This window comes from Xenia sp. Carnegie-2017, unplaced genomic scaffold, assembly GCF_021976095.1.
Source record: "Xenia sp. Carnegie-2017 unplaced genomic scaffold, XeniaSp_v1 HiC_scaffold_25, whole genome shotgun sequence".
NCBI classification, from domain to species: Eukaryota; Metazoa; Cnidaria; class Anthozoa; order Malacalcyonacea; family Xeniidae; genus Xenia; species Xenia sp. Carnegie-2017.
In genome coordinates, this window is record NW_025813488.1 from 5,259,376 (window position 1) to 5,286,463 (window position 27,088).

General features: G+C 33.3%; 6 protein-coding genes across 12 annotated transcripts in view; 4 read left to right on the forward strand and 2 right to left on the reverse strand.

The window, feature by feature from the left end:
* LOC124452955 (beta-1,4-glucuronyltransferase 1-like) overlaps positions 1–1,924 on the reverse strand; it is a 9,706-nt gene extending 7,782 nt beyond the window's left edge. For 2 of the 3 annotated variants that reach the window (XM_047003622.1, XM_047003623.1), the window contains exons 1-6: positions 1,689–1,924; positions 1,293–1,521; positions 901–1,151; positions 586–754; positions 314–482; positions 86–203 (exon numbers count right to left, since the gene is read on the reverse strand). In XM_047003622.1, coding sequence (XP_046859578.1) covers positions 86–203; positions 314–482; positions 586–754; positions 901–1,151; positions 1,293–1,521; positions 1,689–1,820 — 1,068 coding nt within the window. In that variant the 5' untranslated portion in view covers positions 1,821–1,924. The remainder of the gene's footprint in view (positions 1–85; positions 204–313; positions 483–585; positions 755–900; positions 1,152–1,292; positions 1,522–1,688) is intronic. The other variant, XM_047003624.1, reaches the window with a different exon arrangement.
* On the forward strand, positions 1,913–11,557 carry LOC124452951 (epidermal growth factor receptor kinase substrate 8-like). Of its 5 annotated transcripts, none has more exons than XM_047003616.1 (21): positions 1,913–2,033; positions 3,111–3,143; positions 3,757–3,910; positions 6,012–6,051; positions 6,324–6,376; positions 6,489–6,560; positions 6,699–6,938; positions 7,004–7,054; positions 7,147–7,230; positions 7,470–7,604; positions 8,222–8,348; positions 8,519–8,601; positions 8,672–8,766; positions 9,242–9,370; positions 9,672–9,857; positions 10,075–10,174; positions 10,407–10,494; positions 10,585–10,625; positions 11,033–11,158; positions 11,329–11,415; positions 11,493–11,557. In XM_047003616.1, exons 2-20 carry the CDS (start codon positions 3,139–3,141, stop codon positions 11,347–11,349), a joined length of 1,830 nt encoding a protein of 609 aa, XP_046859572.1. In that variant the 5' UTR covers positions 1,913–2,033; positions 3,111–3,138; the 3' UTR covers positions 11,350–11,415; positions 11,493–11,557. The 5 variants fall into 5 exon arrangements, with proteins under 5 accessions (XP_046859572.1, XP_046859573.1, XP_046859571.1 ...); XM_047003617.1 differs by having other exon boundaries at positions 6,327–6,376; XM_047003615.1 differs by lacking the exon at positions 1,913–2,033 and having other exon boundaries at positions 2,818–3,143.
* Positions 11,558–12,375: 818 nt separating this feature from the next.
* Positions 12,376–14,988, forward strand: LOC124452957 (nuclear transcription factor Y subunit beta-like). The gene is made up of 6 exons (XM_047003626.1): positions 12,376–12,599; positions 12,823–12,861; positions 12,937–13,281; positions 13,834–13,908; positions 14,010–14,078; positions 14,180–14,988. The coding sequence occupies exons 2-6, from the start codon at positions 12,829–12,831 to the stop codon at positions 14,474–14,476; spliced, it is 819 nt and encodes a 272-aa protein (XP_046859582.1). The 5' UTR covers positions 12,376–12,599; positions 12,823–12,828; the 3' UTR covers positions 14,477–14,988.
* A 924-nt stretch (positions 14,989–15,912) lies between these two features.
* Positions 15,913–21,904, forward strand: LOC124452406 (plastin-3-like). The gene is made up of 13 exons (XM_047002933.1): positions 15,913–16,118; positions 16,701–16,856; positions 17,905–18,179; positions 18,276–18,492; positions 18,659–18,844; positions 19,056–19,130; positions 19,751–19,831; positions 19,912–20,044; positions 20,148–20,236; positions 20,609–20,801; positions 20,882–20,991; positions 21,161–21,304; positions 21,436–21,904. The coding sequence occupies exons 1-13, from the start codon at positions 16,047–16,049 to the stop codon at positions 21,586–21,588; spliced, it is 1,884 nt and encodes a 627-aa protein (XP_046858889.1). The 5' UTR covers positions 15,913–16,046; the 3' UTR covers positions 21,589–21,904.
* A 94-nt stretch (positions 21,905–21,998) lies between these two features.
* Positions 21,999–26,115, forward strand: LOC124452404 (DNA repair and recombination protein RAD54-like). The gene is made up of 8 exons (XM_047002932.1): positions 21,999–22,461; positions 22,600–23,031; positions 23,338–23,604; positions 23,826–24,073; positions 24,333–24,564; positions 24,706–25,117; positions 25,278–25,466; positions 25,677–26,115. Exons 1-8 carry the CDS (start codon positions 22,008–22,010, stop codon positions 25,858–25,860), a joined length of 2,418 nt encoding a protein of 805 aa, XP_046858888.1. The 5' UTR covers positions 21,999–22,007; the 3' UTR covers positions 25,861–26,115.
* Positions 26,089–26,957, reverse strand: LOC124452408 (glucose-induced degradation protein 8 homolog). The gene has a single exon (XM_047002936.1). It carries the CDS (start codon positions 26,858–26,860, stop codon positions 26,174–26,176), a length of 687 nt encoding a protein of 228 aa, XP_046858892.1. The 5' UTR covers positions 26,861–26,957; the 3' UTR covers positions 26,089–26,173.
* Positions 26,958–27,088: the final 131 nt, after the last annotated feature.

Genomic DNA, 27,088 nt, shown 5'->3' on the forward strand with positions numbered 1-27,088 from the left:
AAATTCAAAATTCAGGAAAAATGAAAGTTGGTTGTTCTTTACTTCCATCAAATATAAGTTATTGTAGAAAGATAGTTTTTTCTACCTGTTTAAATCTCTCATCATAATCTGGAGCGGACGTTGGTGAAATGAAAAAGGGCTCCCATGGATCTTTCCACGAAACTTCGTATCCAACATCGAAATAATTCTCAGAATTATCTAAACTTTAAAATGACGAGTTTAATTTGGCTTATTGGATTTCTAGGAACAGTTTAGAACACACAATTATTCAGTACAAAGACGAACTTCATCAGTACATTGTCAATAATGCTACCTCTTCCATCTTGTGTAATCCGTTCGTCTCTGACATTTTTGACAAACTTCATAATAAAAAGGACGAATACTTTTATCGAGCATATTTAACAATTGCGACTTTTCTTTCGGAACTTCTTCGTAGCTTTCCGAATTCATTTCAAACACCGGCAAAACGAACACGCTTTTTTCTGTGAAAATAATTATTTAAAATAATGCAGTGACTAATGAATAAGACATAATAATACATTTTATCTAAGGCCAGTGATAACACATACAGTTATTTTCATATACCGTTATAAAAGCTGTTTCCTCCGTTGAATAGATTATTTTGTGTTGCAAATTTTAAGAATTTGCTTCTCAAGTTCTGATTTGGAACTAAATCAATGTCCATGACAAGGGAATAGATTGAGGAATGACCATGTTTCGCAACATTTCTAAGAACATTACTTGGATAATTTATCTAAATTGAACAAATACATAAATTGCAAAACGTATGCTTTTGAATGCTCAGCAATGTGTGCATCAATTGAATGAGAGTCAATCAGACATTTATACTATAAAAGTACAGTAATGGATGCAGGGTAATTTTTCAGACAATTACACAACCTTTTTTGCATAATTTTTTGCATCATCTTGGCTTCTTTTGAGGAAAAATTCAAGTGCCTTGACACAATTGATATTTTTTCTTTTCCATTTATCCATTGCATCTATCAAAGTATCAGCTGCATTATTCATGATCATGGCTACTGGGTGAATCAAATGGATTGATACTTGTTGACGAATGTGGAAATAACATTGATAAAGCAGGTTCAACATATCTAAAGTCTGGCGTAGGGCATTGTTTGGTACAAAAACACCTGAAACAAATATATTGAATATTCCAGAATCATATTTTGAATGAAAACAACAGCGTACACTTTCTTAAGATTTTATTGTGGTATTGTTTGGCAAACATAACTTAGAAGAAATCTATAGCAGGATCACTTTCTCTTACAAACCTACAGATATTGATCCTTGCCATAATTTGGCAAGAGAAATCAAACGATATAGATGATCTTCTGTGCAGTGAGTGACAAGAACAACATCATGTGGTAGGGATTCATGTTGACTTTGTATGAAGTATTTATTGATATAGTATTCACCACTCTTGTCCTTTGGAAGTTCATGAATTTTTTTTAATTTTCCCAAATTCATTTTATAAAGGGAATTTGTCCATTCATTGTCCAACTAGATGAAATAAACATATAGATGTTGAGCTCAGACTTTTGAGTTTTGACTATGTCACAGTTGGGGGATGAACTAGTGATATAAAGTAATATGATCTATATGTATCAATATGTCCATCAATATGATGAACAGATCCATTATAACCTCAATCCTGTTATCATTGTTACCTGGTATTCAAAATGTTCATTTGGCTGCAATTTCTTGTCGTTTTGGTCCATGTAGATCATCAAGAAGATATTTAAGAACACTAATATCATAGCAATAATAAGTAAATACAAAATAAAACTCATTTTAGACATAAAAGATGATTATTTGAGTATTTGACGTCACTGCTTGTATGTTCATCGGAGGATTGTGACGATTCGGAAAGTCTCGGTTTACATTCGCTAACATTGAATGTACCAAATGCTTGACTTTACATTTCTTCAACAGATTTAAATTCAAGTTGCTCGATGTATTTGTCGTATTTCAAGTTATCAAACCAGCGAAAAGTTTCTACCTTTATTGAAAAGGTTAGTCTCAGCGTTTTTTACGTAAAAATTGTTCAGGAATTGCTTTAAATTTGACTTGAGGAATATGTACAAACAAGTACAATGTCCTTCGTTGTGGATTAAGGTCAGCCGCTCATATATTTCGCAAGTTTAGCACCGAATATTATGGTCAATATTTAAAAAATACTAGAAACATACTGTTAGTTTCATAAAATAAGTTCAAAACAAAAATCATTTTCAAGGAATCGCTACTGACGCTTTACAAATTATGTCATGTTACTTAAAGTCGCAGTTGGATTTCATTAAATTTAAAGTCAAAGTGCAAAACTTTAATTCGAAACGCATGAATGAAAAAAACAATGTTTATTTTTTTGTGGGTTTTAGCAAAGAAATTATTATCATAAAGAGATAGTAATATGGATAATCATTCGTCATCCCTGTATTTTAGAGATGAGAATATGGCTTTCACGTTGCATTTTCGTCAAAGCAATAAATTTATTGTAAACAAATACATGTTTGTTTCTCTCAGACTAATCTGATTTTGGAAAGCATACACTGTTACAAATCTAATGTTAATCTAGCTGAATTTTTTACTGTCTAATGACATGGAATGTCGATAGAATATCTCAAATGTTTTTATACCGTGTATAAATAGAGATGAAATGAAAGGATGTGTCATGTAGATGGTTTATTTATTTTTATCTTGAATTTTATTTATTTATATATTTATTTATTACTGCACAAAGTCTCGAACATGTTCGTCATACTTTAGATCGATTTATCAAGCGTGGTTGTAAATTTTTGTTTTGTTGCCAAGGAAATGTGTTTTAGTATTGCTAAGTGGCCGGAAATTGAAATTTACACAAATAAGTCTTGAACATTCTTTATGTTAAAGTGGGAAAATTATGCTGTTGCTTAGTATTTAGTTTATACTTGTGTATGTCAGGCATCACACATCATCCAAAATGCTGAGAATTTTTGTTTAGTCATGTTTTAGTTATTTTTCAATAACTACATCAGAACTACATCAGTTGGACTTATTTTTTATCTAAAAGAATTCACTCCTTATCGTGCACTAAGAAGAAACTTTAATTTTAGGAGATGATGAACACTTTTTAATCAAATTATGAAGTAAGTTGTGACATATTTTGATATAAAACTATGCATGAACTTGAGTTCGAAAAATGACTTATTTTTAACAAAGTCACAGACTTGACTAGACATTTATGGACTAAAGATTAAGCATTAGATTATTCTAGATGAAGAAAGATTAAGGTGTTTACATTTGCTAATGTACGATAAAGACACTAGATCAAAGTTATGAGAACTTGTGTTCTAAATAAGATTAGTTCTGATTATGAGGCGAGACTAAAGTACATAATAATTACAGTTTCCACATCACTGCTGTTCAAGGCAGTAGAATGGAGCACATATTGACTCATGTTTCAACATCAAATCACTACTGGTGAATTCCAAAAGTGGGGCTTATAATCATAAGTTTAGTGATTAAGAATCTGGTTAATCCTGATTTAGACATTTAAAGAATCACATTTACGCGACAAAACTGTTAGAATATTTTCACGTGATCTATTTTTCTTCCTATACCTCATGTTTGTCTTAACATTATTATGTAGTAAATACGTATCTTAAATTTTATTGTTATTAATAAAGATACATAAAACTTAACAAAAACGTAGCTACTGTAGTACTGTACAACACGTGAAAATATTTTTACTTTTCAAAGGAGTTTATTTCGTTCAAAGAATCGCTGTAATTCCCCATCATACGCTCACAGCTCTCGTTCATCATCTTTAACAAGTACTGGTGATAGTGGAATTGATGACGATATAAACCAAACAGGATCATCGTCGTCTACCATGAGTAATTATAGCAACCAGGTACGATGCGGTGTATGTGTATACATTTTAGGATTGATAAGCGTCAGTTTAAAACATCCTACTTTTGACTTTATTCGTACTTGAGCCACGCTTTTGTGAAACAAAACTTTGAAAAAAACAAAAAGAAGCAAGGTTTTTATCTTGTACATGTGAAATATTCGATTATTTATTGATGGTAAAATTTCAGCGCACTTCATAACGAACTTTTAGATTTTTCAATTATGGGTTGTAGTCGCCTGCAGACAACGATAAAAGACATTTATCAAGTTCAACTGTATCTTAATACATTAACATTTTTTCTTGCAGCAACCCAATGTTTGCTCACACGTGCAAGCAATGACGTAAACATGCACGTGAAAAGCGATGATTGAAACGTGCACCATAATGAATGATTACTTGTTGAATATTCGGCAGAATTTTTCCTGATGATATAAATTCTTGAATTTTTCTGTTTTAATGACATTGCTACCTGTAATAGACCAGATAATAGGACTATTTATTTTTCATATTTGAGTATTTTTGCGTCAAAAGTTTACGTTACTCAACTCAAACCTCTGGCCCGCCGTGTGTCAGTGCAGGTTGAATAACAACCTGTTTATCATTTTATATACAACATTGAATTACTAACAATCATGTCATGTGTATGCAATGCAAAAAATCCTCAGTATGTTCGTGAACTGATAATAATGAGGACACAGTAAAGTATTAGGTATTCAGGAAACAGAGTAACAAAATTTTTACTCGATTGCTGAGTTGAGTAAACTACATTTTGCTCAAATAAATGACTAAAATAGTTTTAGTCATGCTTTGAGTTGATTAAGAAATTTTACACTAAAACGTTTTACTCTTTTAAACGAGTAAAGCTACAAAAACTCTCAATGTGAGTAAAGTTAACTCGATAATTTGAGTAACATCAGCAGTTACTCATTTATCGAGTAGCATTTACTCATGAATTACGTTTATTTCACTGTTTCTAGTTATTATTAATTTCAGTCGAAAAATTTTTAAAAAATGTTTTATTGAGATCCTGACAATTTCGCATACCAATAAACCGTGTGGGGTCTTTTGCACTTCTCTCGTGACCAATGAAATCTTTATGAAAAATGCTTCAGTGATTCGAAAGTATTTCCAGTTTTATTATCTTGAGCGTTAAAATATTCAGCTATGTGTTGAATAACTTTTGATGTAATATACTTAAACACACGATTGAATAGGATTTATAAAATATCGCTGAAAGTGTAATTGGTAACAAGTTTATGTTAGAAGAATTATTGATTACTCAACAATGCCTATTGCTGGTCATAGGAGAAATAGTTTGGTGAGCAGTGAAATTAAAATTTCTTTATAAAGTGAATGGTTTTGAACGCGGGAATATTGTTGACATGTTTATAGATGTAGATTGTCCAGGTTAGTAAAGTTCTAAAAAGGAATGTTGGTGTTGATGTTGACTGACGTTAAGACAACCTTAGTGGTAGTCATATTCAGAATCAAAATGTGTACTGCTATAACGTTGTCAAAACGTCGGTAAACATCAACACCAACATTCCTTCTCAGGACTTTACTAACCTGAACGTTCTGCATCTACAAACATCAACAAAGTTTTTATGTTTGACAATTTTTATATTTCACATGGAATAATATCAAACTATGAAGAAACATATAAGTGATGTAACGACATATTTTTGTAACAAAGATTTTCTTGTCCGGAAGTTTCTTCAATAAAAACGAAGCTTTCTTTTCAAATCCACACAATATGAAAGTTTGACCCTTGTCATTTTCAAAAAATCCTCTTTCCGCTACGGTGTAACTCGGTAAATTATCTTAATCTTGAACGTTCTCATTCCTTCTACAAAACTCGATAATGTTGCTCGAATTGTTGTCTATCTTAGACCTGTTCCTAGAGCACTTATACGTGTTGCAGTTGTGACTACGAATCAATATTTTATTGTTGTTTTGCTTTTGAAATTGTTGTTTCTGCTTTATATATGTGTTGAACAGAAGACATAAGAACTCGTCTCGAGGGGGCGTCTATTAAAATGTCGTATTGTTGTAGCAGTGAGGGGGGAGGGACTTTTACTGACTAACACTTCCGTTTTTTCAGGTCAATGGAGGACCAAGAAATTTCTTTACTCCACCCAATGGTATATATTGACTATGTTTATCATTTACTCCCCGAAAGCTGTTGCCAAAAATGCTCTTTTTACCGTTGATGATCTATAAGATGTAGATTTATATATTTATGGATAGATTATCCTTGCACAAAGTCAGCACATGTCAATGATTTAAAGTAGAATGCAGCTATATGAAGTGTGTAAAATTTTATTAAAGAATGTCAATCAATATAACATGGGCCTAAAACGATGAAGAATCAATGAATTTTGACTTGACCTGAGTTTTTTGGTTGTTGTTGTAGTTGTATCAGTAAACAATGGCACGTCTGCAGTTCGCAGTAATTTTCATGTCGAGGTTTGTGCGCTCTAGCTTGCTTTCTTTCACTATTTTTATGTCGTGTAATGGTTATGCCATCACGTTTCCTTTTTAATTCATTGCTTTACATGTTCTTTTTCATATTTTCTAGCATTTGGCTTCGTTTCCTCTTTCAGCCGGTGATAAAATGGTTTCTGCTAAAGAGCGGCTTCAGAAAGCAAAGGTATAAAAAAAGAATGCCTCATTAGTTATGGATTTTTTCAAGTCAAAATAGCTATACTTACGAACAAAACAGAGCAAATTTTATCTTAAGTGTTGTGTAATTATGACTTCTTTATTTCCCTTTTTCTATGTTATGTAGGAGTTAATCACGAAAGGTGAACCATGGACAAAGGAAATGGAATTGTCTATTACAGAGAAAGAAATCATATTACGTGATTTTCAAACACAAGAATTGATTGAGCGTTATCCATCATCACATGTTGACTCTGTACAAGAAGTGAATGATGATCCCATGTTAAAAAGTGTTTTGGTCTTTTCAACTGTACAAACTGCTGAGAAATATGCAGCTGTTCATCTTTTTCAGTGCGATAAAGTACCCGTAAGTACAATGATCAGTAGATTGTAATAATAAATAACTCTTTAACAAAGTAATGTTTTCTATAGGCCCATGTTATCGCACCGGAAATCAATAAAATGATCGCAAAAAATCCAAGGGTATGCTACAAAAGACAAATATTTCATTGGTGATGAAGCAAATATCTATGGTTTTATAAATTTTCGTAACAAACTTCTTATGAATTTTCCAGGTGATCTCAAGATCAAATAGTCAAACAAAAGGCGTATCAGTTTTACCACCACCCCCATCAGCACCAGCGCCATCTCCACCAAAGGTAAAAATCCTCTTGTCACTAATTATGGTATTTAGTCAATAATACATTTGTTCATTGATATTTGTAACAGTTGCCTTCATTCCTTGAAAATGACAAACACATATATATTGTTCTTGCATATTTATCATCCCAACTCTACAATGTTGACATGCATTAAAGTACCATACGTGCTTTATTTTTGTACATTAATTGATGGATTTACAACAACTATATTCCTATAAAACTTTGCTGCATCACAGGCTGATATTGGTGCTAGAAAGACTGAGACTCCCGTCGTCGGACCTAACCATACAGCTACCAAAACTATTCAAGGAGAAAGTTACGATGGGAACATGTCACTAAACCTCATGGGGGCGCAGATTAACCGAGAAGTTGTAAGTATGTTTCCATGGTATTTTGATTTGAAGTCTACTAGATTTGTTTTTAATTTCTTTGAAGGAACGTTTTGATTTCTCGAACGTTATCATTAAAGTCTGTATACACTTATATTTTTAACAGCACATCTTGAATCATCGCTTATATTTTTAACAGCGCATCTTGAATCATCGCTTATATTTTTAACAGCACATCTTGAATCATCGCTTATATTTTAACAGCACATCTTGAATCATCGCTTATATTTTAACAGCACATCTTGAATCATCGCTTATATTTTTAACAGCGCATCTTGAATCATCGCTTATATTTTTAACAGCACATCTTGAATCATCGCTTATATTTTTAACAGCACATCTTGAATCATCGCTTATATTTTTAACAGCACATCTTGAATCATCGCTTATATTTTTAACAGCACATCTTGAATCATCGCTTATATTTTTAACAGCACATCTTGAATCATCGCTTATATTTTTAACAGCGCATCTTGAATCATCGCTTATATTTTTAACAGCACATCTTGAATCATCGCTTATATTTTTAACAGCACATCTTAAATTATCGCTTATATTTTTAACAGCGCATCTTGAATCATCGCTTATATTTTTAACAGCACATCTTGAATCATTGTATTGATGATATTGAGGAGTTGGTGTATCGCGTGAAACAAGTTGCAGAAGCCTGGAAACAACTAGAGATAAAGTATAAAAGCAAAAAATCAAAGTCACGTAAACAAGAAGGTGACATATTTAAGTGTTGTTAAATGTTGTACTTATTGCAACGTCGTTAGTTGCTTGTTCTTTCAAATTTTAAGACTTCGTTAGACAAATCTTAAAAATCCAGCAATTATTTTATTTGTTTGTTGGAACAGATTGGTTGTGCTTACTTGTAGCTTTCTTATTTTCATTAGCTGAAGCAATTGAAAGTCGCTCTCCCCCGCGTGAAGAATTCATTGATGCTTTTCAAAAGTGCAAGTATTCCTTTATTCTATTGGTGAGTGACAGTCGAATTTCGTGACTTGATGGTGTTTTATGATATAACTGATGATTTTTATTGTATGCAGGGTAAATTACGAGAGCATCTCAAAAATCCAAGCTCTGCAGAACTTCTGCATCATCTTATGAATCCGTTGTCATTGTTGATTCGATGTACAAGAGGGTGAGTGAACTAAGATAACGTGTGTCAGTGTAGGTAGTGATGAATGAATAACAGAGAATGAGAACGGTTTGTACACTACCTAAAATATAAACTAATATAACGTGTTTCAGTGTAGGTAGTGATGAATGAATAACAGAGAACGAGAATAGTCTTTACATTACCTAAAATATAAACTAATATAACGTGTGTCAGTGTAGGTAGTGATGAATGAATAACAGAGAATGAGAACGGTTTGTACACTATCGAAGATATAAAGTAAAATGACGTGTGTCATTGTATGTAATAATTAATAAATATTACAGAACGAAGACACTTTTTACACTACTTAAAAGATGAACTAAAATAACGTGTGTCAGTGTAGGTAGTGATGAATGAAGAAAAGAAAACGAGAACAGTCTTCACACTACCAGACATATAGCTTTGATCAACTGTATAAGAAATCATTTGTCTATCTTACCATGACTGTTTTTTACAGGCCAGAAGAAGCCAGTAAAGTCATAAGCCCACTCATGACTTCAGAAAGCATTGAATTATTACGAAGCACATTGAATGACAAAGAAGCCGAGCTTTGGCAATCACTTGGTCCAGCATGGACACTTCCGAAGTTCGTACTCTTTTTTTCTTCTTTTTTGAAATCGCATCTAAATTGTATTCAGTCGATTTGCATTACTTTCTCTGTAATGTGCCAACCTTTATTTGTCACGTGTTTTTGAGCTAAGGAGGTGTAGTTATTTTATTATAAGTCAACTTGGTAGTTATTTCTGATGGTTGTCTTAATATTATGAAGGGTAAACATAGTAATTATATTATTAACTAAGCCAATTATTATTAATTTATTTTGATACATACACATTGATACAATGTGATCTTCGATGTAAATTTAAGGTAGTTTTTTCCCATTTCAGAAGCAGTCCTCAATGGAATAATCGTTCAATAGCTCCTTACGAACCAAAGTTTAGAAGTGGATGGGTACCACCTGAGATCATTGGTTCAGGTCGCAGTATGCCTGCAAATGTTGGCGCTACGGTAGCTGCAAGTGCTGCTGAAAGAGGAGAGAAATTAAAGAACAACGCAAATAAAGAAGTAACAGTGTAAGTTTTATACTTTATTTCCATTTGTACTTTATACTCACGACATAGTGCATCATTAGTTGATTGTAACACTTTTTTTTCCATTTTCATCTCCTGCTTTAATGGCAACGCAAAAAGGATCTTTCTCAATATAAATAACATCAATTTCCGTTTAATTTCTATTGTAAATGTGTTATTAGCATTTACAAAATTTTCCTTTATTCGTATTTTCCATCAGTACCGGTAAAAAGTCTACATTTAAAAAAGCTACGGCAGTCTTTTCTTTCACTGGAAGTAATTCCAAGGAACTTTCTGTCGTCAAAGGAGATGAACTGTTGGTAAGTTCTCTAGAACTTCTAAACTCTATATTAGTTATGTCTGAGAAAATCGTAGAAAGGCATTTTGTTGCACGTGTCTGTGTTTATTTATGCTGCACAGTTAATGCATTGATTTAAAGTGACAGTTTATTTTTCATTTATCTTTTATTATTGTTTAAACAAAACATTTTTTTCAGGATGACTATAGCACGTGTTATCTAAGACTAAAACAAATTTTTAACGGTATTTATAGATTCTTGATGATAGCCGTCAATGGTGGTGTGTTCGCAATTCAAAGGGTGGTGTTGGTTTTGTACCATATACCGTTTTTACACCATCAGGTTTGTGTTTATGTTTCATTCTGGCGCGTAGTTAGTGGTAAAATTTGCTCGGAGTAAATTACTGATTTTCATCTTTCAATGTTATTGAAGGTTCCCTTAACAGGAATGAAGTGAAAACACCTTCTGGAGCTGTGAGTAATTAGAGTATGGTCATGTTTTCGGTGGATATTAAGAAGTGGCATAGTCTGCCCGCAAATTTGGTCCTGCTATGTATTCAATCACTGTAGCTAAAAAATAGATTTCTAAAGAAATGAATAATGTGTTAATGATCTGAAATTTACATAACACGACCAAAACTTGCGGCTGGCTACGCTAATTATGTTAAGTACTCTTTGCATTTAAAAAAAAATTGGTCTATTGTTTCTCACATCTTAGTCAATATTACATTCAACATATTAAACTTCTCCATACTTGGGATTTGTTGCAATGGTAAAATTTGGTCAATATGATGACATATCTTAGTGGAGATATATATGCTCACATCTTAGTAGTTTTATCATAATTCTGATATTTTTACACTCATTCTTGTTCATTGCAGGAAAAGACAAATTCAAGCAATGGAGTCTCAAATGACACTAGTACATTTGAAAATATGATACAAAATAGAGCGACGAAGTTGAAAAAGTCGAAGACATTGAGGATGGAAAGCTTGGAAATAAACGATGTAAGTTATTGTTTTCATTTGCTTTGTATTCCTGCTCCTGTGTGATAGAGAATGAGCGTTTAATCAAAATTTCTATGTATTTTCAGTCTTTTATCAGTTCTCCATATTATGCCAGAAGAAAATGCCTCTCTAACTAGCAAATATATGGTTTTCTTTGACGTTTCTTGCAGTGTCTAATGCTGATATGTTGACAAATGAATTACGTGACAAAATTTCTGCCAAAGCTGCACTGACTCCAACAGCAAATAGACTAAACAGTACGTGTTGTAGTAAGCACATTTTGAAATAGCTTTTCAACTACCGCTCAATTTGCACGAACCTATTTTGGTTTTAGCTCAAGAATCGACTATTATTCTACGAAAAGGATCTTCTGCTTCTGACGTCCAACAATGGATGAAATCAAAAAAATTCAGTGAAGAGTGAGTATTTGTAAGGATCAATGGGGCTTACTTTAGTGGAATGTGAGAATTCGTAAGGATCAATTGGGTTTACATCAGTGAAAAGTGAGAATTGTAAGGATCAATGTGGTCTACTTCAGCTCGGAATAAGCATTCGTAAAGATCAATATATTTTATTTATTATGTATTATAATGATGAATTTTGCTTTTATACATTTTTTAGAGTCTTCCATAGCTTATCAAATACAAACATTGTTTAAATGCTTTAAATAATCACCAAAGAGTCCATTTAATATATATTTTCAGCGATTATTTTTAATACTATTCAGTTTTTCTTTATTTAACCATTATCCTGCTTCTTGAAAAACAACTCGACTTTATATGAATGACTGTCATCATTTAATGATTTACGTCACATTTCTAGGGCAATGGGCGTTGTTAAAAACATGAACGCGGAACAGCTTGGTGATCTATCAAAGACTGAGATGTCCCATTTAGTTGGTGCGACAGAGGGGAAAAAACTCTTTAGTCAACTTACAGTTGAAAAAGCTGGCGATTCTTGGCATGTAAGAAACTTGAAATATTTTGTCTGACATTGAGATGCTTTTCATATGTATGTACTTTTGTTGATATGTATGTACTTTTGTTGATATTTTTTTGCAGCTATTGTTTAAGTCTTATATCGATAAAACAAATTTAAGGTTTTTACGTATTATCAAACCCTGCTGTTGGAGACTTTAAACATATCTACTATGACCTCAAAGATAAAATGACGACTTGCATGGAGCAGGGAAGGGCGGGAGAGAAGAGAGGATTTGAGGGAAGGGGCAGGGTAGGAGATTTGAGGAGAGGAGAGGGGATTTAAGGGAGGTGCAGGATGCGGTTATATTACTTACTCTGTGTTTTCAGCATCTAAACGTATTTGTTATTTGTGATTTCATCGATTTCATATTTTTTTATTGTTTCCTATTTCATTTTATGTTTATGTGATTTCATATTTTTTTCAGCAAATTGTTGTCCATCACGGTGTATCCGAATTGGAGGTAACATTTACTTTTATGAATGTTTCTCGTTGTTTTCTTCTCGCATTCTTTTCAATTCGTTTTCTCTTTAAGCAACAGTGACGTAGCCTGCAAATTTTAGTCATGCTGTAGAATGTTTTAATCAATTTCAGATCATAATCATTCATTTTTACAGAAAACAGAAAAAAGTAAAAACAGAAAAATTAACATATCAAGACTAAATATTTCGTTCGTGGTTATTTAGGCTGTAATGAACCGTCGTAAGAACATCAGCGAGTCAGCTGTAAGTTTAAAATGTTCCCACTGACTCATTTATTATAAGTCTGTATTTGACTGTAAATAATTTCATTCCTTTTAGCCGGAAGAGAACAGTTCACAGGGGATAAAAAGTGCCGTGCGGGCAGCTCAAACCGATCGTCATGACACGTGGATTGAGAAGAAAATAACTCGGAGAACTTCATTGGATAAATTTCAAGACGCGAACAATGCTCGCATTAAAACGCACGAGAAATTAAGTAAGCAGAATTCAAATGAGACGAGAAACCCAACGACTACAGTTCCCATTACATCAAGTAAAATTAACCCACCTCCTACAGCCACTAAACCTCCTGCATTAAAACCACGACGTTCCAGTTTATCTACTTTTCAACCTGTACCCCCACCACCTCCTGACTACAAAGAGGAATCCCAAACGGCAGTTGTGGTTAGTTTTTACTCTAATATTGTTGGAAGGAGTGCACTAAACTTAACACCGCTTTTCCGAGCTTCAAATCCTAATTTTACAATGTCATTAAATTGGATAATATATAAACATTACAATGAAATTTTGAACAAGCTTAGAGGGCGTAGCCAGGGAAAGAAAAGGGCAATTGCATCACTTTTTTATGACAATTTCAAATTCATAGCTGTATAAATTCTTTTTTCTTCACGTCATAAGTGACTCCCCCACTTTTCATAAATCCTAGACACGCCATGATGGATATATATTAAAGAAACGAGGTATGTTTGCATCAGTATTGTTGCAGGTGAATTCAGCAACTAAAAGATTGTTTCAATCTAAATAGATTCCGCAGAATGGAAGTTTTTTTCAAAATAGTAAATTGTGTACAACACATAACGTTCAGCTTAAGACTTTAATTGCGTTGAATGATTGGAAATAACAATTTATTTTCATTTTTTTGTTTTGTTTTGATGTAGTTGAATAGTTATGTCAGTGCAATGAAATTCATGAGATGAATATGTGTCTTTTTTTTAGAATGAAAATCAGTCAAATGATCAACAAGTGAACGACTTGCTACGTGAGCACGAAAAACAACAACAGTTGCTTAGGGTAAATAAGGATGGGGTGGCTGGAGAATTGATGTATTTTACTAGTTTCTGTAAAATCTATATATATCATGCTCATATTCGACTTTCCTTTTATATTTAAAGGAGCAACAGCAAGAGCTCATTGAACTTCGAACGCAGCAGCAGCAAAAAGAGCAAATTCAATCCTACGAGGTACGATTTTTTACCTTCTCGTTTTATTTTCTCGATCCTTCTAAATTTCAAATATGGAACAGAGTTTTTCATCGAGTGTTTTGTGTCTTTTTTTTTAACAGCAAGACAGGATAAGACTTGAACAACAAGTCAAGGATCAAGAAGCTTACTTGGCACTTTTAAAACAGCAACAGCAACAATTGCAGTTGCAACAACAAGGTTTGCAACCAAACCAGTTACAACAATCATCACCAATATCTTTTCAGACGGCCACAGGATTACCACCACAAGGTGCCTACATCTCTTACATACCGTACCATATGTCCCCAAATATCCAAAGTGTGCAAGGTATACCCCAACCCATTTATACCTTACCATATGGTGCAATACCCCCGTCCATGACGTATCCACCTAAGTAGAATTACGCAGAATGGTATGTTTGATTGTCGTGAATATGTAATTTACATATTCCCCTGAAAATACTACGTTAATATAATATAGAAATAAATATAATATTATAAATACCTACAGATGACTAACGCTTCATTCTAGTCATCGTCATATGTGTTGCGTAACTATAATCCACGTTTTCTTATTTAACATTAAATGCGTATTCAATATTAGTTTCAATAACATTTTCTCTGATCTCCTCGCGATATATTTAAAAAAAAATTTAAACATAAGAAAGGACGAACAGTTAATGACTTGGCTCTTCATCCTCCGCTCGTTATAAGGCAATATTCCAAGTATAGATTAGTATTAACAATTATTTAGTATTCTCAACATTCAACAACTGACTGTAAAGGTTATATAAAAGAATGTAAGCGTGTATAGTCAATAGAACTCTTTAACTTTTGCACAATCTTTTCTAAATTATTTTCATAGTCTATGTGCGTAATAGTATAACTTTAATAGATCATTGTGGTTAGTATTTCCTTGTATTACTTAACTGTATTAGATAGAAGACTTACAACTATCTGACCTCCAGTCTGAGCTGTTTAGTCGATGGGGTGACCTACATAAATTGGATGACCATTTTTTTTGTGAAATTCTTTGCTATAGCTCAAAAAATCTCAGTAAGGGAAACAAATAGTATAGTAATGAAAACAGAAAATAAACCGTTTCTTGGCGTACAGGTTAGCCAGCTATTTTTATAAAATAGACTTAATTTTTAAAAATCTTTCGCTTATTGACAATGACCTACCTTTTTTGGTCAATCCATTCACTATTGTTTTCATTCTCACGAGGAAATTACCGATATTGACTAATTTTGCTTGCGTTTATGTACAAGTTGATTCTTCCGTTTTACCAATTTAGGAAGTAAATTTTGATGTGAAAATGCGCGTTCTACCGTTTTATCATTAATATTGACACCAAGTTAAGAGATTACGTTTTTTCAGATCTATCGCCACAAGGATTGCCTTATTGATTTTGTGATCCTATTTTAAGACATTTACATACAAGGAATTAGTGTTTTGTAATATGTTTGTGCATTTTTCGAAAACCTGGTCTCTTTCAAATAAACATTTGAAATTAGAAATTTTTTCGAAGTAATGTTTATTGCCTCATTCTTTTTCATTCTAAGTTCTCCATTTTTTTGAGAACGCGTAAAATAAATATTGCAGTCACCTTTAGGCATAGCCACGAATTTTTACATGATTTTCGTGGAATTAGGAAAGAGACACAGTGAAAAATATTATTCTGTAAGAGCACGTGTGCATATGTTTTTCGGAGGAAATGCTGTTTTCAAGTGCATTTTCTGGGCTTGTCTTCCGTTTCGTTCAAAGTTTTATGTAAATATTGACGTTTTTCCATATATGGCATGCTTACTGAAGATTAATCGACGACGTATTGAATACGAAAGTATTCTCAACAGCAGGTCGCCGTACATGTTTTATCCTGGCTTTGTACTATATTAATCGACTAGCTACCAACGTACTCGTGTGTATCAACATTTCTATTTGAGCTCTTTAAAGTTTTGCTGGAGCAATGACTAATAACGAAGCCATTTCAAAGTTATCGGCAGACATGTTAAAGGATCTGCGCGAAAAATTTAACGAAGTAAGTGCTAAAAGTTGTTAGTTGTCCAGGAAGTAGTTGAATCATAATTGTATAGTTGTAAAATTGGTAAAATTTCAAAAATAACTTATGAAGAGTAATTGTACTAAGTATTTTTCTCATTTACAAACATATATGGAACACTGATGAGGAATTTTAATGACAATGGTCATTTGAAGTGGCCATTTTGTATATACTTTAGTACTATTGTTAACAGGAATTTTGTTCATGCATTTGTCGAAATAATTTGACGGCTTGTCCTACTTGGGTATCAAATATCACCTCGCCATAATTGACTGTTCTTACTCATGACTCATATCATGTTATTTTGAGTGCTGTTGTCTTTCCTGAGTTTATAACACGCTACCCTTTGGCAAGCGATATTTTTATAAATCCTTGTTGTAATTAATGAGTTGAAGACTGAGAAAGTAGAGTTTTCTTAAGTGGAATGAAGAAAATGTTTTTAATCGAAAAATGTCATCATAAACTCTATAGAAATTGTCCTAATAAATATTTTTAATTAAGTAAAATATGTTGCAAATATGACAAAATAGTGCCATGTATTATTAATTCCTTATATTTTAGTTTGATATCGATGAAAGTGGTCATATTACGACGTCGGAGCTTCATGCCTGTATGAAAGCGTGTGGCGAAGACATTCCAGGATTTAAACTTCGTCAATACATAGAAGAAGTCGATAAAAATCGCAATGGAACCGTTGAATTTGACGAGTTTGTTGAGGTGTGCTTTGATTGACTTTTTATTTCGTTATGTTTTTGAATATTTCGCAATAAAATAGTTGGTCATTTTTTTGTTTACCCTGCTTGAGAGGCATTGCGGCTTTTCTTGTGCATCATGATTTATTCTAATTAAATGAAGATATGATCTTCGCACTTTGCTGGACAATTTAAGCAATTGTCTCATGAACCTTGATTATATTTCAAGCGAATTTTATGCACTTCAATTTATGCATTCATTTTATGCTATCCAGTAGGCTATACTTGAACCGATATTTAAAAGAACAACAAACGAAACCGATTGCCCATTGCGACGCTGCAGCAGTACATAATTAAACAAGCAATGGCGTATCAAATGACTGTCAAGACATGTAAATACTTTGACAAATTGTATGCTCTTTATGTACAAGAATTTCACATTCGCTTGAATCAGTTTTGACACTGTTCATTCCAGCAAAATTTTTGAATAATTTCATGATAGTTGTTGGTGCGAGTTCTTGTACACTCACAACGTTTATCTAGCCTGTTTTTGGTATTTGTTTTCATGTTTTGGCTTGAAAGATTCCTTGTCATTGCCAGTTCAAAGTGTAACGAAATTACAATAACATGTTTAACATTCAAGATTCGCCTGGCTGGTTTTTTAGACTGAACAAACAAAAAAACGTTAACCTGCAAAAGACTGGTCGTGTACGAGTTTTTGCCTGATAACTTATTTATATATTGCAACCATAGGCTATGTTTATAAGTTGAAGACTCATTTCACTGTAGGCTTACTAGCATTTATCTTGAATTTTGCAAATAACAAATTGGTGTTATTGCATTAGAAGTAAACACATCAAATGTGCGGGCACACATCAGCTGCGTATGTTTATTTCCGGAAAGAAGCAATACTCTTTGATGTCTAAAGTGTCATTCATTTTGAAAAGTTTTGATTATTTTAAAATAAGAATTATTGTATAAAGTTTAATGTTCCATCAAAGCAAAAATATGACAAAAGCAATAAATACTTTCTCGAATGATTTTGAAATACTTACGCAACACTTTCTCGTTAGATATACTCGAAGGAATCAACCCAACTTCAGGCATCTGGCTTTAAAAGTATGGTTAGAAAGTTTAAGAATAGTGTCAAGATTCAAGGAGGGGTTTCTCAGTCATCTGCTGATGGAACCACACATTCTTTGACCGATTCTGAAAGAATGGCATTTTGTGACTGGATTAACAGCACATTGGAAGATGATAAAGATCTGAGTAGATTGGGTTTGTTGCCTGTTGATCCAACATCTGAAAGTGATCTGTTTCAGAAAATACAGAATGGCATCATACTTTGGTAAATTGTTTTTAAGCTACATGTATTATTTTCATTTGTTTTCTAATTGAAGACTAAAGTACATGTTATCATTTCACTGTTTTTTTCTTCTCATAGTAAATTGATCAATCTCTCGGCTCCTGACACTGTTGATGAGCGTGCTATTAATATCAAACCAAATGACAAATTGAACATTTATTTAAAACAAGAGAATCAGATTTTAGCTTTGAACTCAGCCAGTGCCATTGGTTGTTATATTGTGAATATTGGACCACAGGACTTGATGAATGGAACCCCTCATCTGGTGTTAGGCCTTATTTGGCAAATCATCAGGGTATATATATTTACAAATGTTTCTGTTATTTCTTGAACAAAATCACATGTTTTCTATTCAATGTATATCTTTAAAATTATTGTTCATTGTTCAGGAAACATTTGTGGAATATGCTATTCAAAGGTAATTGCAATTTTGTCACATTTCTTACATTTTGTTTGTATAGATTGGTCTACTAGCAAAAATCAATCTTGCCAATGTACCAGGCCTTGCACGTCTTCTTCATGAAGGGGAAACTATGGATGATTTAATGAAATTGTCTCCTGAGGAAATACTGTTGAGATGGGTAAATTATCATTTGGAGAAGTCAGGATCAAATAAAAGGATTAAGAATTTTGGAAAAGACATCATGGTAGAGTACATTTTTATTTAAGTCTTAATGAATATAAAATATTCTATTTCCTCATCCAACTACCTTGGATTGATTTTTGATGAGATCTACAATGATCTGCAATGAAAAGTTATAAAAATTTGCTCATCTTTTTAATGAAATACTCACATTTCATAAAGAAGCATTTTATGAAAAAATCCACCAGAATTCCATCAATTTGTTGCATTTCTAGGATTCTGAAGCATATACAATACTTCTTTCGCAAATCGCCCCACCTCAGCTTGGTATTGATGAATCTCCACTGAGGGTATGAATTTCTTCTTTGATTCTGTTAAAATCAAAAGCAGTCAAGATAATGTGTTCTGTATTTTTTCATTATAACCTTGTGTTTGTAAAATTGTTTATAAAATTATAATATTGTTTTTAGTTATAAAATTGTAACTTATTAATTTAGTATGGATTGCTTCAGTTACTTTTTCCGTTACTTTTCTCATCGCAAATACGTAGTTTAAGAAATGGCTCGAACATCTTGTGTTATGAAACATTTTTATAGATGCATTACTTCCAAGTGCTGAGCAAGAAAGGTTTTTTAGTTATGCTGGGTTAATATTTAGGCTTCACCATTGTTCTATATTGTTCAATGTAACTTTTCAATGGTAGTGACTTGAGAGTAACAATTTATACTTTAGTTGGTCCCACCTCCCCCTCCCAATATAATTTCTTTCACTGTCCTGGGAACCTGGGGCCATCAAGATACGAACCACAATCTTATACACATTTTTTTAATCATTCAAAAGTTTAGTCACGTTTGACTAAAGTTTAGGTTTTCAAGGAAAACATGTGCATAATAGCTTAATCAATTTTCGTGTCATTGCAATTATTGCGTCAATTGCGTTATCTTCAATTGTGTCGGGTTTTTTTCAACAGGAAAAAGACGACTTGAAACGAGCTGAGTTGGTTTTAGTCAATGCTGATAAAATGAAATGTCGAAAGTTCGTCCAGCCATCGGTAAGTTATCATTTTTACTGCAAAGTTTTCATGGAAAGTTTTTTCTAATTTAAGAGAAACATAAATTTGCGTGTATATAGGATATAGTAAAAGGACATTCAAAGCTAAACATGGCATTTGTTGCGAATCTCTTCAATACCTATCCATGTTTACCGCCACTTGATGACATAGAAGAAGATTTTGAAGAATACGAGGAAACAAGAGAAGAGTTAAGTAAGTGCATGAAGTACCGTATTATAGTAAAGTGAACTTTATAATTTGGTGTTGAAATTAATTCCCAAAAGTGGTATGTAATTATCCTTAAATTATCTCATAGCGTTCCGTAACTGGATGAACAGTCTTGGAGCCAATCCGTTCGTTAATCATCTGTACAACAATCTTCACGATGGACTCGTTCTTTTCCAGGTAAAATATTCAATTGAGAGTTCAATATTTCATTTATCTCTCTCTTGTGGAAGTTTAGTTGATTATCTTGGATAAACAAGAGTGTTACCGAAACAGAGAACGAACTGAAAATAGAGTTCCTTTTTACTGCTTAATGCCGAACAAGAATTAAAGATTTCTTCCGGGCAAATGTTAGCCTCAGACATTTACATTAGAGCACCCAGCCTACTTTTCTTTTCGTTTTTCAATATATGTACCAGCTTAAATTAAATTGAACTGTGAGAAACTGAAGAATTACGAAGTAATTATCGCTTGTAATTGGCTGCAGCTCACGGGTATTTATTTTCTAGTCCATACAAAACGACTTCATTCTTCTACGTTTGTTTTTTATAGCTGTTTGACAAGATTAAGCCTGGTGTTGTGAATTGGGACAAGGTGAACAAACCTCCTTTTAAGCAAATGGGTGGGAAAATGAAAAAGATCGAGAATTGTAACTACGCTGTCGAACTTGGTCATGAATTGAAATTTTCTTTAATCGGAATTGGTGGTGAAGATATTCACAACAAAACAAAAACTCTAGTTTTGGGTACGACTCAATCATTGTGCCTTACTTTAACGTATGTCCAAGTAGATAATGAGTAAAAGACTTATTGATTTACATTTTAGCTCTTGTCTGGCAAATGATGCGAGCATACACTTTAAAAATTCTTCAAAACTTGGCCAAATCAGATAAACCATTGGAAGATAAGGAAATCATTGCGTGGGTGAATGATAAGGTTGGGTTTATAACAATGAGTTAGTTGGTGTATTTCCACTTAATCAAACTTTTTGAAAAAAATTGCTTGAGAGATAACCACACAGTTTCTTTTTATTTATCAACGTACCCAAATACATCGTTTCATTTGTAATGTACTTGATGTACTTGAAGTTTCTTGTATCTTTTAGTTGGAGTCGGCTGGGAAGACATCAATCATAAAGAGTTTCAAGGATCCCAGCATCTCAACAAGTTTACCAGTCATTGATCTCGTAGACGCAATCAAACCTGGATCTATAAACTACGATGTTGTGAATGCTGGTAATACCGAAGAGGTGAGACTTGTATACATCTTGTTGAGTAGTAGGATATTACATATTAGAGAGGAAGCTAACTGACAGCTATTCGGTTTGATATGTAGCTAGTATCTTATCCTTTGTCTATGAACAATGAATTTATTTTGTAGGAGAAAGTTGACAACGCCAAATATGCGTTGAGCATGGCTCGTAAAATTGGCGCTCGCGTCTACGCTTTGCCTGAAGATTTGGTTGAAGTCAACCAAAAAATGGTTCTTACAGTTTTTGCCTGTTTAATGTCAGCAGTTTACTCGAAGAACTAATATAGTAAGGAAAGTCACAAGAACAAACAAACAAACAAACAACGTTGCGATTCTGTAATCAACCTTAGATGTTTTAGTCATACCACACTATTTTTCTATAAGCAATCATTGGACATCTTACGTTCTATTTGTTTAACCATTCATGCAAAATTGTATTGGAACCTTTCCCTCGCTTTTTCTTGTTGTATTCAGAATTAAAAACATATGTTGATGCTGACCACATTCATATTTTTAGGGTTGCTAGTTCTTTGAAGTTTTGGAGTTGTATTTAGGAATCCTGTATTTAAATTTACGATAAAATTAATCATTTGATGAATTGTGTTTTATTTCTAAATTGATGTTCCTGTAACCCTTGATTTATCCTAGAATATAAGAATGATTGTATATATAATCTCTTCTCTTCAATATATATATTATATATGCTTACATTTATAAAAATGACCATGGTTATTGTGACCATTAGTGACCCCCATAATAAGCCAGAGATGACCATCATTAAACCATTGAACCTGCCTCGCCTGCGTGTAGGTAAATTTCAAGATGGCGGTGAAAACTGTAGCGGGAAGTTTGAATTGCTCAACAGTTTTAAAATAATGAGACGGTCGTATGCACCAAGCCAGGTTTTAAAACGAAAAGAGTCTCCTTTGATCGAATTTGACAGCGATAGTGATGGAGAAGAGAAGCCGCTTCGCAAGAAGATGCATATAAAGACTGATGAAAAACCGAACTTTTCCACACAATATTCACAACGATTTATTAGGCAACCATTTACTCAACTCTGTTTCAATTGTAATGGCAAGCTCACGGAGCACGAATCTCGAATCAAAAATATATTGAGCAAGCCTTTCAAGATACCCATTCCGAATTATCAAGGTATTTTGTTTTAATGATAAATTGAGAATAAATTACGTGTTTTCTCATTAAAATTACATTTCTCGTTTTGCTTGTACGGAGTCAATGAAGTAAAACGTTTTTTAAGAAAATATTTTATGCATCGTTTTTCCATCTTAGGTTTTTCAAATGGCCGTACATTGGGTATCAGAAGGCAAGGTCCTAGACGATCCTTACATGATCCTGATGATCCAGATGCTCTTATTTTGTTTGCTCCCTCACCTCAGAGTGAACATGAAAAACTGAAATCAAACCAGGATTATGAAGTTCATGTTGTAGTTGACCCAATCTTGTCTAGGGTTCTTCGTCCACATCAACGAGAGGGTGTTAAATTTCTTTATGACTGTGTAACTGGTGTGAAAATACCTGACAGTTATGGTTGCATTATGGCTGATGAAATGGGTCTTGGTAAAACATTACAGTGCATAACTTTGTTGTGGACTGTTCTAAAACAAAGTCCTTCAGGAAAACAATTAATTGATAAAGCCATTATTGTTGCCCCATCAAGTCTAGTGAAAAATTGGTATAATGAAATCAACAAGTGGTTGCCAGGTAAAGTAAGGGTTTGCATTCAAAAAATAATGATGACATACATAACTTACACAACAGCAGTCTGTTTCCTAACTTGTGTCATTTAGAAAGGAAGCAGAAGATGTTTTATTAAAATCATCATGGAATATAGTAGTTACTTTATCTGACCCTTCTTGAAGTGTATCAATATGTTGTTATAAAGGAACACATGTAAATAGACAATCCTTGTACGAGTATTAATCTTTCAATGAAACATTTTCTCCCAAAGGGAGCAATGGTTTTTTAGGCAAAAAATTTTTGAAACCTCATAAAAAATTTGATTAACAGGAAAGCTAAATCCGTTGGCTATTGACTCTGGCTCAAAAGATCAAATTGATTCTAACCTTACAAGTTTTATGTCGCAGTCCAGTAAAAGGGTGTATAATTCCATTCTCATTATATCATATGAAACATTCCGAGCTCATTATGAGAAGTTAACGAGTAGTGGTGTTGGACTTGTCATCTGCGATGAAGGTCATCGATTAAAGAATCTCGAAAGTCAAACGTATCAAGCACTTGATAAATTAAAAACACAACGTAGAGTTCTATTGTCAGGTAAGATGACAATGATGAGAGTGATAACTGGTATTATAAAACGGAATTCTTGGTTGGTTTTATGATTTTAAATCAAGGAAAGATTTTTTCATTGGACTACTCTATTCAATTCAACCTTTAATTTCATGTTAATGCAATAACATTGTGCAGTTAGTTAATATTAGTTCCTTTCGTATAGTAGAATGCATTAATGATGTTTTCATTTGTTCTTCTACATTCAGGAACACCCATTCAGAACGATCTTCTTGAGTATTTTAGTCTCGTTCATTTTGTGAACGGTGGCATGTTAGGAACGGCTCCCGAATTTAAAAGAAAATTTGAGAATGTTATTATACGTGGTAGAGATGCAGATGCCAGTGATGTTGAACGTCAGAAAGGTGGTGAGAAACTTAATGAACTCGTCTTATTGGTCAACAAATGTATCATCAGACGAACTCAAGCAATACTGTCCAAGTATCTTCCAGTTAAGGTTAGTTTGTGAAAAGAATATCGATATAGGTTGTTGTGATGTGCGAACGAAAACAGTTTTGATTATATAACATGCTTCAGTGTACGTTGAACAATGGACAATGAGAGAAGAAAAGTCTTTACATCCTCTTAAGACTTAAATAAAAAACTAAAAGATAAAAAGTGACACTGTAGGAATATTTTTATTCCTACAATCAAATATTTATTTTAGCATGCTGAAATTTGACTTTTATTGTAACCCGATTTCTAAAAATTCATAGATTGAACAAGTGGTATGCTGTGGTCTTACATCGGTACAAAAACAGATTTATCAACGCTTAGTGTCCAGTAAAGCTGCAAAGATAGAAGTTGGAAAATCTGGCAATATTTCCTTTTCGTCTTTGGCATTTATTACTCAATTGAAAAAGTTGTGCAATCATCCTGAGCTTCTTTTGACTGGTGGTGAAGAAGACAAGTTTGGACGAATCTTTGAGATGAACCATATATTTCCTGGTGAGATGCAAAAAGTGTTCGGTTATCTATATATCTACAAGTATAATTGCCATCTGGTTTATTCAATTGAACCCAATAGGGTCTTTCTGATAGTCAATACGCAAGGAAACTCACTTTAATTACAGTGTTTTTTTTCCTTAGGGGGTAAAACACCAAAGAGTTTTCAACCAGATTTATCCGGTAAAATGAAAGTATTAGATTATGTTCTGGCGATAACAAAATCAACATCAAATGACAAAGTAGTTTTGGTCTCCAACTATACACAAACATTAGATCTTTTTGAAAAACTCTGTCGATTGAGACGTTACCAGTTTGTTCGTCTTGATGGATCAATGACCATAAGGAAACGGCAGAAGATTGTGGATCGCTTCAATGATCCACTTGGAGGAGACTTTATTTTTATGTTAAGCAGCAAAGCCGGTGGCTGTGGCTTAAATTTAATTGGGGCAAATCGTTTGGTGATGTTTGATCCTGATTGGAATCCAGCAAATGACGAACAAGCGATGGCTAGAGTATGGAGAGATGGACAGAAGAAGAAGGTTTTTATTTATAGGTAGTGTAAAGACTGTTCTCGTTCTCTGTTTTTCATTCATCACTGTCTATACTGACACACATTATCTTTATACTTTAGCTGATTATAATATTCGGTAAAAATACAATAGATTCATCACATGTTAACGGGTTACTAACAAAGTTTTATGTGGAATTTACAGGTTACTTTCAACTGGCACCATAGAGGAAAAAATATTTCAAAGACAAACGCACAAGAAAGCTCTTAGCAGCTGCGTTGTGGATGAAGAGGAAGACGTTGCAAGACATTTTTCAATGGAGGATCTTAGAGATTTGTTTAAACTGAACGAGAATACGTCTAGTGATACACATGACAAGTTTAAATGTCGCAGGTAGGTTGTTTGACACAATGCATGTATTTGATAGTATGCCTGAATGATAGTGAGTCACCAAAAGCCACGTGAGTAACAATTAAATGTAGATTTACGTTCATTTGTGGGCAGTGTAAGCAATGCAAATTTCTCCAATTTGAACCTATGTCGATTTCTTATCATTTAATGTTACCTGCGTTACAAAATGTTCAAGGCATTTTTATTCCACAGGTGTGTAAACAAGATACAGGTGCGTCCCCCACCTGAGGGCTCTAGTTGTAATTCAGATCTCTCCGAATGGAATCATTGTAATGATAAAAAAGGTGTGGAGGATCTTGCTCTTAAAAAAGCATGGGAAGATGGTGTTACATTTGTATTTCATCATCAATCACATGACAAGCAGCTTGGTGTGTGAGTAGACACATACTGGATAATTAAATTGCATAAAGGTATTTGAAAAAATTTATGTGGTCTTATGACTAGAGTGGCAATTTTGTGGAATCTGTGAGATTTTAAATGTGTATTGAAAAGAGGAGAAGTTTCATGGACATGAGAAAGGATGCTGAGTTAAGGTTTTCGATTGTACTTTTTCTTTATTCCTATCTCATAACAGATCCCTAAAAGAGTAAAAATATGGAGACTATTTTATTTAATATATTTTATTGAACAATTTTTGCAGTCATGAGTCAATATAAGTAAGTATTTGGATCACAAACTTAAAGAAAAAATCACTTCGTCAATTCAATTTCAGCTGTTGCTAAACATGTCATCCTAGGATATTTCACTTTATTTTTATCAAGTTCTTTCTGAGACCATTCAAGTAGTTTGATTATCTTAGATAACCTAGGTTTCGTTGGAAGATTTTCTTCCTCTAAAAGTGCTGCATTAAGTTCACTTGCCACTCTATGTCGTTGAGAGGGATGTAGAAGATCACCAAATGGACTATCTTCAGCATTCTCAAATGCCAAAAGAGCCATTGTTCGTTCAAGCTCTTCCAGAAATTCTGGTCTATCTTTACCATGTTGAGACATTTCAGTCTGTGCAAATTCAACTGCAGTATCAATATCTTTGTCTCTAATGAGTTCTATAAGTCTTTGCTGCTGAAGATGAAAATATAATTGTGGTCTGCTATCTAAAATTTCTGGGTTAAAATGATTCGTTAATTGCATCGCTTTGAAAACATCACCACTTTGTACGGCTTCTCGTATTTGTATACGTTCATCCATGCCTGTTACAGGAATGTCAGACTGTAGTTTTGCCTCGAGTTTAAACTTTTCGGCAGCCTGTTTAAAACCCTCCGTCACCAAATAATCCATTATAAGCGCGTTCATTTCATTTCGTGGAATCCGTAGTTCTTGTACTTTTTCATGCCAGTCTTCTTGATTGACATCATCTGCTTTATCTGAATCACTCATGTTAATTGAATAATAAAACACTAAGAGTCAAACGCGAAAGATTTAGAGAAGAAAATATATGTTTACACTGAGGGGCAGATAGATGACAATGCATTTTACAGTCTATACTGCGAGGCTGCGATTATAACAATACAATGAAAGGACTGGGTCGAGCTTCAATCACTTTGAATGAAATGTACTCTCGAATTTCTTTTTCATAAAAAGAAACCTTTTTTATGCCGCAGTATT

What these genes read in the sequence shown, in the direction of transcription:
- LOC124452951 (XM_047003616.1), top strand. An exon ending in TTTCTTTACTCCACCCAATG is followed by an intron (nt 6,052 to 6,323) that starts GTATATATTGAC and finishes TTGTTGTTGTAG; the next exon opens with TTGTATCAGTAAACAATGGC. An exon ending in GCAAATAAAGAAGTAACAGT is followed by an intron (nt 9,858 to 10,074) that starts GTAAGTTTTATA and finishes ATTTTCCATCAG; the next exon opens with TACCGGTAAAAAGTCTACAT.
- LOC124452957 (XM_047003626.1), top strand. Translation starts at nt 12,829, where the DNA reads ATGAACCGTCGTAAGAACATCAGCGAGTCAGCT. An exon ending in AGAACATCAGCGAGTCAGCT is followed by an intron (nt 12,862 to 12,936) that starts GTAAGTTTAAAA and finishes CATTCCTTTTAG; the next exon opens with CCGGAAGAGAACAGTTCACA. An exon ending in AATCCCAAACGGCAGTTGTG is followed by an intron (nt 13,282 to 13,833) that starts GTTAGTTTTTAC and finishes TCTTTTTTTTAG; the next exon opens with AATGAAAATCAGTCAAATGA.
- LOC124452406 (XM_047002933.1), top strand. Translation starts at nt 16,047, where the DNA reads ATGACTAATAACGAAGCCATTTCAAAGTTATCGGCAGACATGTTAAAG. An exon ending in TTATTTGGCAAATCATCAGG is followed by an intron (nt 18,493 to 18,658) that starts GTATATATATTT and finishes TTGTTTGTATAG; the next exon opens with ATTGGTCTACTAGCAAAAAT. An exon ending in ATTTTGGAAAAGACATCATG is followed by an intron (nt 18,845 to 19,055) that starts GTAGAGTACATT and finishes TTGCATTTCTAG; the next exon opens with GATTCTGAAGCATATACAAT.
- LOC124452404 (XM_047002932.1), top strand. Translation starts at nt 22,008, where the DNA reads ATGCTTACATTTATAAAAATGACCATGGTTATTGTGACCATTAGTGAC. An exon ending in CCAAGTATCTTCCAGTTAAG is followed by an intron (nt 24,074 to 24,332) that starts GTTAGTTTGTGA and finishes AAAAATTCATAG; the next exon opens with ATTGAACAAGTGGTATGCTG. An exon ending in GATGAACCATATATTTCCTG is followed by an intron (nt 24,565 to 24,705) that starts GTGAGATGCAAA and finishes TTTTTTCCTTAG; the next exon opens with GGGGTAAAACACCAAAGAGT.
- LOC124452408 (XM_047002936.1), bottom strand. Translation starts at nt 26,860, where the DNA reads ATGAGTGATTCAGATAAAGCAGATGATGTCAATCAAGAAGACTGGCAT.